The 11,755-nt window shown below is 29.6% G+C and overlaps 1 protein-coding gene across 2 annotated transcripts; it reads left to right on the top strand.

Moving 5' to 3' along the window:
• Positions 1-305: 305 nt before the first annotated feature.
• On the top strand, positions 306-11,310 carry LOC107436617 (putative phosphatidate phosphatase). Of its 2 annotated transcripts, none has more exons than XM_016048385.3 (7): positions 306-472; positions 2,227-2,303; positions 3,938-4,089; positions 4,555-4,865; positions 6,312-6,369; positions 7,785-7,961; positions 11,065-11,310. In XM_016048385.3, exons 2-7 carry the CDS (start codon positions 2,234-2,236, stop codon positions 11,170-11,172), a joined length of 876 nt encoding a protein of 291 aa, XP_015903871.1. In that variant the 5' UTR covers positions 306-472; positions 2,227-2,233; the 3' UTR covers positions 11,173-11,310. The 2 variants fall into 2 exon arrangements, with proteins under 2 accessions (XP_015903871.1, XP_071042759.1); XM_071186658.1 differs by having other exon boundaries at positions 333-472; positions 3,953-4,089.
• The last annotated feature ends 445 nt before the right edge of the window (positions 11,311-11,755 follow it).

Genomic DNA, 11,755 nt, shown 5'->3' with positions numbered 1-11,755 from the left:
ATTCCCGAATCCCATTAAACATAAATTTAAAGGTTCGTAAAATTTACTCAAATCATTCACTTCATAAGAACTGATATTGTTTATTCATTTTTATACAAAACATGACAAAACATGAAACTAAGCCTTAAAATGTGACAAATAACCCTTAAAATCGCAGTACATATATTATTGCATTTGCCGTGAAAATTTAACAATAAGCAGAATCGATAAAAGCTTTTTTTTTTCTTGTCATTGAAACACCTGATAGAATAACATAGATTTTACGATGCTATTACTACATACGACGAGTATTTCTCGCAATTTTCTTTTCAAACTGTAAACTATAAACACAATGTGAGTCAGGAAAAAATGTAACAGTCTGAAAGAAAAAAAAAGTGTGAAATATTTTATAACGCTTCGTGTCTTCTAAAATTGCATCAAACAGCAGTTTTGTTTAACTTCAAACTTGTAACGTTTAGGAATATTACTTATGGTGAGTATTCGTATTCATATTATAATAAAATTTAGTTTAAATGATCTCAATAATTATGGGTATTTTCTAAAAATGATCCATAGAAGAGTTTAGTGGAAGGACATATTAAAAATATTTTATTGTCGTCCATAATTAAAGGACTAAGGAAAACATATTTTTATATTTACCTGATATCTCTCTATGTTCTAAAACTGGTTCCATCAAATTTGCTATAATGCTGTTGAAATTGTTCTTCCACTAAGTTCCGTTGATCATAAAATAAATAAAATAATATTACATATAAATATTTCATGTAGGAGCTTAGGGTGAAAACATGTAAAGAATATTTTATGGTCTTCAAATATTGGATATTAGATTAATATCCATGGAAAAAGATATTTCTATATTTACCTGAGATTTCTATACATTCTAAAACTGGTTCTGTCAAATTTACTTTAATGGTATTAAACATGTTCTTCCACTAAGTTCTTCGGTCGATCATTAAATATGTAAAATAACATAAAGTAATACTTCATTGCTGAAGAGCTTATTGGGAAAACATGTTAAGGCTGTTTTTCGAAAGCTCCGCCGGATTATGAAATAATACTTTTTTGCGAATAATATGCTATTTTTATAGCTGCTGTGAGTTTGCAACTGTTACTCACGACTGTTAGGTCAAGCTTAGTCTATCTAATGCCAGAGCTGTCTCCTGCTTACTTTGAAAATGGTGCAAAAAGTCAGTAAGGAGAAAAGCCACAGTTTTGTGAAAATGAAAAGCGTTTGTGATCTAAGTTTTTAATATTCAAAAACTTACTCCAATGTTGCATTACCTGGGTTCATAAAAATTTACAAAAACGGAGAATACGGCCGAGGTTTGGTAATTATTATCTAGGTGGGGAAATGTCTCCAAATTGACGATTTTTAAGAAAGTTTAATAACTTTTTAAATATTTAAGTTATTTGTCTGTTCGTAAAGCACAGATAATTCTTCGCTGCAAGATTATATATATTGTTTGAAATCATGGCATTGATTCAAGTGTAAGGCACTTAATGGCTTTTTTTTATTTTCTTTGGTGGCAGAGCTTAGAAAAACAGCATTTCAAGTTTTTATGGATTACCTTAAAGTTTTGAAAATGCAGTCTTCTTGAATATGTTGAAATGGTTTGACTGATACATTATTAGCATCAGGAATAAAGGGAAAAAATAAAATGAAAATGAGAACAAACAAATGGAAGCTTCTGAAGAGGAATGGGCAGACAGAATTTAAATCGATGAATAATAATTTCGAAAACAAAGAGGAACTAACCTTAATTTTGTTTGTTTTCGTGTTTGTATGGTTTGTTTGGAATAACGAATCTAGCGTGCAATATTTACGCTTCAAGGCAAAATAATTGTTCTAATCGAATTAAATATAACAACTTCGTATTGAAATGAACAATTTTAAAAAATTAAATAATTAAGACTGATCAACTAGTGGATAATGGAAGCCTTGTTTTGCTCAAAAATGAAGGTGGACTTTTTCCAACTTCATTTTTGAAGCTAATGAAAGCTTTTCCTTTGACAAGTTTCGTGCTGCTTTTTAAAAATCCAAAGTTAAAAACTTTTAGCGATTCAAATCTTTTGTAGAAATTGCTTAGTCTGAAAATATTTCCTCATTTTTACTAACATATAAAATTTTTAACCTTTTTCTGTAACTAGTAAATTAAAATTTTTATGTCATATTTTTAAAATTAAACTTCAAGAAGTAGTTTTTGCTTCAGTTTATTTTGCTTTTAGATTTACCATGGATGTTTGTGTGAGGACAAGAAATGTTACGTTGAATGTTTGTATAGACATCATTCTTCTTACAATATGTAAGTTTTTATCCATAACTAACATTTGTTTATATTAAATATTGTTCATAGATTATTGTAACTATTAATAAGGAGTTAGAGTTTCAAAAATATACTCGTTTTTAATTTTTTGAAATCGAAACTCGTGTAGATCATTAAGATGCAGAGATTTTTACATACATGTGGACTAAATAAATTGTTAAGTGAATTAATTAATATATTGAGTGATAAATTAACCAATAAATTTAAGTGGCGTTTTCACAAAACAGCAATTAATTTCACAGATTAAAAAGCAGTTCGCAGATTTCATAACCCTTTAATTTGATCGCCATCATTTTTCAAACCGCCAAGCTAATTGAGAAAATCTCAAATTTTTTTAATTGATTCTGGTATTCTTTAAGTCTAAATGCGTCTAAGCTAATTAAAAATGTGCGAAAATTTACTCAATAAGCCTGAATTTGTATTGGCGTATTGAAATGAACCTGAATTTCAATAGGCGTATTTCAAAAAGCCTATATAACTCATTGAAAATTACTTGAAATGAATCAGGCTAATTGAAAAATCAATGAAAATTCTCTAATTTTCCTAAAACCCATTGTAAATTAGCCAAAAAATTGTATAAAATACCAGACTTTTTTAATTAGCCTAGTGCATTGCAAAATGACGTCAGTCGTTTACGAAGCACCGGATTTTTCAATCAGTTTACGACATAAATAACTTAGCGTAGATTTGAACTTGAAATTTTTTTTATTGTGTTTACAGTTTTTGTATGATTATTTTAGCCTTTAAACAAAATTTTTAAAACTTTTCTTTTTATTCTGTATCATGTAACTGTTCAATATCCTATTTTCAGTATAACGCAATTTGTTGAAAAAAATCCCAAGTGCAACGGAAAACATAATGTTATCTATGTTCAAGTTTAAAAATAGGCGGCTAGTTTGGGTTTAAGTTATCAATATAATAGTTTCTAAGGTATGAAAAAAGTGGAGCTTGCAAATGAAGTTTCATTTGTTATCATAGATTCGTTAGTGTGGCATGGCTCGCAAACCTGCATCGATCGTTGTAACAGCTTTAAAAATTCAGAGTTGCGAAAATAATTTCACATCAGTTTACGAACTATGAAAAAGAATTACGCATATATTTTAGATAATTTTATATATTTTATAAGTGGCTAGGTGGCGCAATTGGTTTGTCGTCGGCCTTCTGAGCCCAAGTCTGCGGGTTTGATCCCCGGCTCAGACACCGGATTTTCGGGATGCAGAAAATCCTCAGCGGCCATGTCGTATGATTATGCGGCATGTAAAAGATCCCTGGAGTGCCTTATTGGCTCTTGGCATTTCCGGCAAAATTAAATTCCTAGTGCACTTTAGCATCCAAATAGAGTCTCGGTGCTGCCATCTAGTGTGGCAGAAACTAGACGTCCAAATTAACATGACCAACGGTATCTCACCCATTGTGGTGGTCCTGAAAGAGTGGATACCACCTCTGGAGAACGCACTAGGTCTGCTCATCGGCAAGACTGATTGTGCATCTCATTGGAAATAAACAAAAATATGTATATATATTATAATATTTAAAGTTTTTCCCCCATGATTTTATTCAAATAAATAAGTGTAAAAATGTAAGTGTAGATATTCAATTTATCAATCTTTCAGTTTCATCATTCTTAGCATTGTTTTCTGACTACTTAAAGCCGTACAAACGAGGATTTTTTTGCGATGATGAAGACATCATGTATCCACCAAAAGAAGAAAGAATTTCAGACGAGCAAAGATGGTATATATCGGTCTTTCCTCCAATAGCAGTGGTAAGAAAAAACTCAAAGTCTCTTTAATTGTCCTGATACTGTTTTTAAATAAATAATCGCAAAAAACTAAAGTGGTAAGATATTACTTTACAAAAAAAAATTCATTCACTTCAAAAATACATAAAAAGCAAAAACAGCCGACATGTTTTAAGCGTTTAAAAAAATAGTCGCCCATTTTCAAGACTCTACCAGACGAGAATAAGAAGAAACAAAGTGATTTGAGGTGTAAAGCATAAAGTTGCCAACGAAAATTGAGAAAATAAAGATGAGAATCAAAACTAGAAAAACAACAGTAGCGAGAGAGAAAGAAAAGATAAAAACAAAACAAGAAAAACCACAGTAGACGAGACGGGCGCATCAGGAAAAAATGCATTTCCACGAGCATTTTATGTATTTTTGAAGTAAATGAAGTTTTAAGTCTGGTTAACACTGATTTTTTACTAAATTTTTCGTTATATTTTCCAGATAATTTTAGTGGAGTTTTACAGACAGTACAGAAGTTCTAATGAGTGTACAGGTGGTGATGTAATTTTTTTTTTTGGATGGAATGTTCCTTACATGTTTCAACGCGTTTATGTATACAGTGGAATATTCTTTTTTGGGATTTTCATGACGGAGATGATAAACAACACCATTAAATTTCTCTACGGAAGACTACGCCCAGCTTTCTTGGCGGTTTGTAGACCTGATTTCAACTGTACTGAAGCTGCATATCCACATTTCTATGTTGAATCTTTTTCTTGTACCAATTCAGATATAGATGAGACTAATATGAGGTAAGTTTAATTCTCATAACGCATTATTAATTTCTACGCAGTTGAAGACATCTTAAATTCACGTTACAATTAAAATTTCAGCTATCCGAATTCTAACCATGCTCTTCAGTCTGCAAAGAAACTTACAACTTTTCTTGGCAAGGAAATTTTTTATTTCTGCACAGAGTCAAAGCATGAAAACTTATCATTTAAATCAAAACTAACGGAAAATATTCATCTATAGCTTTCATGACAGGGATTAACTTTAACGCTAAAACATTTTACAGAAAACTCAAAGATGCTAGAAATTCTAACATTACAGCATAGTTATTTTTATCATTATAACTATGCTAACAGTTATGCTTTTTTCTTCCTTTCACAAAACAAAATAGAGCAATTTCGGAACAAAAACTTCTCAACGAAATCTTCTCAACGAGAAAAAAGATGTAACACAGATTTTAAAAAAATGCATCATTTTGAGAAGAAAAAAAAATTGATCTAATTACAGTACTTTAATGTTTTTGAAAACGTTATTATTTTGAGAACTTTCTTAATTAATTATTTATTTATTTATCAAAATTTAAAAGTACCGACATTCCTGGTTACTTTAACAACTTTACAATTTAAGACATCTTCCAATTCAATAGAATTAACTTTAGAGATTATTTAATTATTGTAAAACTTGTATATAATAGCTAAAAATATTTCACTTCATGTTTACGAGCTTGAAAGTTTTCTAAAATATGAATGTTAAGCACAAAAATATAAATAAATAAACAAGTTTAGGTTAAGTTACCCCTCCTAAATATAGGGTAACTTAAGTCAGCCGTAGGAATTTAATATTTGGCTTGTGATAAGGTGATAAGATGGTAAGAAGCTAAAATAACGTACAGTGCACAAAAGTGAACATCTTGAAAAACTTTTGATCTAATGATTGTATTATCAAGTACTGGAACCCAATGTTTTAGACGAGAGAACAGTCAAAGGAAGTTTAAATCCCTAATGATAGTGTCAGTTTTTTGAGTTTTTATCCATATCTCGAGAGAATCGAATCTGTTATCTGTTAAAGAATCGAATAACTTTAGCACAAAATTATAAAATTTGCTTATTCAAAGATAATTCCACATGGAATTCAGTGCTTTTACAATAATTTTTAATAAACGTAAAAGTAACATAAAATTAGGATTATGTCAAAACAATTACTGTTTCAAATGCGCACGAATGACAAGTTCATTCTGAACGAGCCCCCCTGGAATTGTATGATGACTACTCCGGCCATAGGTTGCTTTGTAATTTTTAATCCTTATGATCCTTATGATGTCCAAATTTTGGTGCTGCAGTACCAAACCAACGGGCTTAGTAATTTTTTTACAATCCCAAACTTATTTTTTACTTAATCTTATAACTAAGCACTATAAAATACTATTAATGTACTATACTATTAATATGTTGTTAATGCATATTTAGATTATCTTTTCCCTCTGGACATGCAGCTTTTGCGGCATATTCTTATATATATGTGGTGGTAAGTTAATCGCATTTATTTATTTATTTTATAAAATTGAAATTAAATATTGATGCGACTCTGTTGTGTAGTTAGCTTCTCAAACCAATATAATTATTGAAAACTAGATGCTTATTGAAAACTTATTAATCACACATGATTTCAATCATAATTTTTCAAAAATTATACTTTATATTAGAACTAACATTGAATTGTTTTCATGTTGAAGAGTTAGATAACAAACTGTGCAAACTTTTTGAAACAAAATGAAATAATTATTCATTTCTTCAAAACTACGACTCTTTTGTTCACACTATGCTTTTAGATGAATATTGATAATTAAAGTGTGTCTTCTTTTAGCAGTTATGAGCTATTAAAGGCTTTTTGGCATTGGTTCCATAGATTTCATTCTGTTCTAGACATCAACATCATTTACAGAGAAAAAAATTCTGATAAAATTACCGTACTGTATAGTAATGACATTTCTAATGATAAAAAAGTAATTAATTAGCATAAAATTTATCATTACTTAAAAAATGAGTAATGATAAAAAAAATAATTGTTTATTAGAAAAGTGAAATACATTCTGCACAGAGAGTTTTTTTCCTTTTTATGGAGAAATGTAGAATGACGAAATATTTCTTTACTTTTTACGAAATTCGTTCTCTTGAAGAAGTGATGATAGTTATTTCGTCACTTTACGAATTGTTCGCTCTGAGCATATACCAGGAAATGGTTTCGTCAAAAACAAAGAAAATTTCGTGTCATTTGAATATTCATTTCTTACAGTGTGTGCTCCTATTGACCAGAAGTACACATTGAATATTTGTGGTATAAAACAGAAACTTGGTGAGTGTATGAATCTTTCCATGCATTAGCAGTCCTCCGTACACTTATAAATAAACAGTAATTTGTCCAGAAACTGTATGAATCATTTATGATAGCCCTGTTTCATACATCTCATACTCCTGTAGAGAGCCGTGATGACTCAGGAGATAGAGCATTCGCCTTCCAATGAGATGAACCCGACTCGAATCCCAGCGATGGCTGGTCGATACGAATTCCGCATCCGGCTTGCACCAACCACAGTGCTGACCTAAAATATATCCACAGTGGTAGAAGAATCATAGGTTAGAGTCCCCTTGCCACCAGGCTAACCATATGAGGTTTTCGTGGTTTTCCTCCCGATGTAACGCAAATGCGGGTTAGTTCCATCAAAAAGTTCTCCACGAAGGCAAATTTCTCCCAATACATGATCCAGGAGTTCCCTTGTTTTCTGGATTGGGTTTAAAATTACAAAGCTGTGGAGATGAACATAAATAGTCTCAAACCCAAAAAATTGTGTCGGCTGTTCAAAATTAAATTAAATACTCCGGTAGAATGCATTCAAATAATTTTCTTTAAAAAAATTATATTTATGATATTTTTAATCCTAGCTCTACTTACAAAAACGGCTGGACATAGAATCAAGTGCTCTGTTAAAGCCTTTAATCCAATTTTTGTTCGTACTCCTGACTATCTTCGTTACACTTTCAAGAATTCAAGATAATAGGCACCATTGGGATGACGTTCTGTGCGGCAATATATTAGGATTCTTTATTTGTGCTTTAATGGTAGTATATCAATTTATTTCTAGATTTGTGAATAAAGTTGATTAAAATTTTTAATTCTTTATTGAAATTTTTAAAACGCATTTAAAATTTAAACTTTACTTATAAATCTATTAGTTGAAGAGTTTATGAAGTAAGCGATGCTACTATAGTTCATAGTATGGTCAGTATATGATTCGTAAACGGTGTTCGTCATTTCTCATATTTCAAAATTACCTAATTAAAAACTGTATTCGCTTCAAAAATATACATACAGGAATTATTTGTCATTTCACATATTTCTATATTGCCTGATTAAAAACTCCATTCGCTTCAAAAATATACATATAGGAAATAATTGTCATTTCACATATTTCTATATTACCTGATTAAAAATTCCATTCGCTTCAAAAATATACATATAGGAAATAATTGTCATTTCACATATTTCCATATTACCTGATTAAAAACTCCATTCGCTTCAAAAATATACATATAGGAAATAACGGTCGACATGTTTAAAGCACTTAAATAATAAGCGTCCGATTTCAAGTCTTGCAAAACGTGTCATTCACGTCTAGCAATTCTTGGATATGGAAATCTATTTTTGAAGTACTTGAAACACGTCGATTGTTATTTCCTATTTGTATATTTTTGAAGCGAATTAATTTTTTAATCAGGTAATATCTTTCAGCTATAGTTTTTTAGGATTATTTATTTAATGTTTTCAAATTATGTCGAAAGTGGCATTGGTTCGTTAAATTGCAATTCAGGATATTTAATCTTTAAATATTAAAAAAATAAAATTGACAAGAACTATTATTTTAACTAACTACTGTTAAGTTAACGCAATCGTAATAAATTGAAACTAAATAAAATATACAGTAAAATTTTAAATATTGAAATTAATAATGGAATAAACTTAACTTTCAAAATTAATGGCTTGAAATTAAAAATTTTACTTTTTAAATTTTTCTAGTGAGAGTGTGGGAACATATGAACAAATAGCTGTGGACTGCAGCTATAGCTGTGGACGACATAGCTGTGTATAGCTGTGGACGACATTTTTTTTCTATTGGAAATTTAAATTCATTATTTCCATAACAAATAGTAGTTTACAATTGTATGAATTTTCAAATAACATCTTGTTTTCCTTTTCGTTTTGATGTTTAACCACCTGATTATTGTAAAGGCTATGAGCATGTCAGATTAACTTTTGAACGTTCTATAGATACACTATTAATTAATTGAACATTTTTCAGGACAACTTTTTATTTTTTAATAATTGAAAAATCCCTTTTAATGTCAGTCATAAAATGTTGGAAATTTCCTTTTGTACTCTTTTTCCCACTTCAAAAGTTTTGAATCAACAATCATAGAATGGCATGAACGAAATAGTATTCAAATGGTCCGATATTATTCGAACAAGTACATTATTGTTCGTAAGGTAACATTTTTCAGGTAATTTTTTTTTAGCTTAACCTGAGTCCTTATTAAAATTAACAACGAACCACAAATCTTCACTACGTAAACAGCACTATAATTAAACGTGTTTAATATAGGTATAAAAACATCATGAAAGTTTTGCTTATATATTTATTGCAGTTGTATCAATATTATTACAAAACTTGAAACTCATCGTCCAGTAAACAAAATTTTGGGTTTTTACTTTTTATTCCAAACGGGGGTTTTCAATTGACAAATGAAAAAAAAATTATGATATTTCCGTGCAAAAGGAAGTGCTGACAGCCAAAAATAAAAGGACAACACTAAATAACTTTTGATCTAATTATCTTCACGTTCTTGGACTCCATCTTAATGGCTCGAGAGGATGATCTCAAATATGTTAGTTAATTAGTGTAGACGATATTTTAAAGTTTAAAATCTGACACAAAAACGTATTTTCTCTGAATAAACATAATTTTTTTTTAAACGAATTCGGATTTCTGATCACCAAGATACTGGGAATAGCCGCAATCTGGGAAATATGGTCTCCATAGTTTGGTCAGGAGAGTGATCCAAACTTTGGACCCCTTAATGTTAATTTTACTTTTTGCATTTTTCTCGAGAACTTTCAAAGTGAATAGAAAAAAATTTTGCGCACTATCTTAAAATTCGTTAATCAAAAGAAAATTCCATGCAAAAAATAATTTTTCGCAAATAATAATTATTTTTTATTATTTTACTTAATAATAGGCGACAAAATTTTGAGTTGTATGGTATGCATTTCTTTAACTATTTTAAATTACATGGTAAAATACAAAATTTCAGCGAAATCAGTTGAATAATTCCTGCGAAGTCAGATTTTAACTATACAACATCTTTAAATTTCGATTTCTCAGAAGCTATTCAACAGATTTCGCTCAAATTTTGCATTTTGTCATGTAAAATTATATGCTTTGAAAGTGTGTAAAAATTTGCATGCATAGCGTTTCAAGAAATTTTCAACTAATATTAAATTAAATAAGAAATAACAACAAATATTTATTAAAATAAATTTTTTGCATGGAATTATATATGGATAAACGAATTTTATAATTGTGTAAAAAAAATTTCAATTCACTTAAAAATTTCCTAAGATATGGCGAAATGCACAAAAAATAAAATTAACATTAAGGGGTCCAAAGTTTGGATTGCTATCCTGACCAAACTATGGGGATCATATTTCCCAAATTACGGATATCTCCAACGATTTGGGAGTCCTAAAGCCGAATCTATTAAAAGAAAAGATATGTTTATCCGAAGAAAGCACATTTTTGTGTCTGATTTCGTAACTTAAAATATCGTCTTCACTAATTAATTAGCCTATTTTAGGTCGCCCTCTAAAACCATTAAAACTGATTCCTAGAGCGTAAAGATCCAATCATTAGATCAAAAGTTATTCAGGGTGGGCCGTGGCTTTTTTGGCACTCAGTACATTTCATTTCAAAAGAAAATATCGTGCACGAAAATATTTCGTTAACGTAATAAACCAAAATGATCGGTAATTAGTGCCGATACCACGTTACCAACTTAGAAAAATTTTAATTAAGCTATAAAAAATTTTTTTTGTGTTTATAATAATTGATGCAAAACCCATTTTATTGTCTGAACCTTCATCTGCAGTAATTTACTTTTCTCTTTTTAGATTTTTACCCAAACAGACTTGTTCAAGCCTAATTCTCCAACTTCAAAAGAAGTTTCCTCTCAAAATCTTCAACTAGCAGAAACAGCTATTTCTAAAAGCTGTCCATAGGACTGATACCATTGTGTCGATATTCTCTGCATAGATGATCTTGTAAATAATTCAAATGCTTATGTGATAAGAAAGTGTGTAACTTCGTATTTTATTTATTTATAAATATAAAAAAATTGGTTGCAAATTCTTAAATAAGACTTTTCTTTTTTTCTGTCTGGCGTGGGACAAAAGCTCGCTGGCCTCACGTAGCTGTGGATTTAGGGTTGCTAATAATCATGCTTCCAAACAGACTAAGTACAAATTGTTATTTGAACTTAGCAGTATTTACTCCGTATGAAGTTTGATTGAAAAAAATCTTAGCAACTTGTCTTTTTATTACTCTCCAGATGAAAAAATAAATTAATTAATAAATCATTTTTAAAGCTTTAAAAACTTTTTTTAAATATTTTTTTTATTAATATTAGTCATTTGAAAAGTGCTACACAAAAAAAAAAATTTGATAAAATAGTCGTATAGTAGTAATGACATTTCTGACTTAAAAGAATCTGATTCTGGATAATAAAATTTTCTAGGTTATAAAATTATTTAAACTCTGGTATTTAAACCATTAATTTGTAAAGTTTTCTGTTCATATGATAAC

Source organism: Parasteatoda tepidariorum, chromosome 10 (genome assembly GCF_043381705.1).
Source record: "Parasteatoda tepidariorum isolate YZ-2023 chromosome 10, CAS_Ptep_4.0, whole genome shotgun sequence".
In the NCBI taxonomy this organism is placed as follows: domain Eukaryota; kingdom Metazoa; phylum Arthropoda; class Arachnida; order Araneae; family Theridiidae; genus Parasteatoda; species Parasteatoda tepidariorum.
This window is presented reverse-complemented; position numbering and strand designations above follow the sequence as displayed.

What these genes read in the sequence shown, in the direction of transcription:
- LOC107436617 (XM_016048385.3), top strand. Translation starts at nt 2,234, where the DNA reads ATGGATGTTTGTGTGAGGACAAGAAATGTTACGTTGAATGTTTGTATA. An exon ending in ATAGATGAGACTAATATGAG is followed by an intron (nt 4,866 to 6,311) that starts GTAAGTTTAATT and finishes ATGCATATTTAG; the next exon opens with ATTATCTTTTCCCTCTGGAC. An exon ending in ATTCTTATATATATGTGGTG is followed by an intron (nt 6,370 to 7,784) that starts GTAAGTTAATCG and finishes TTTTAATCCTAG; the next exon opens with CTCTACTTACAAAAACGGCT.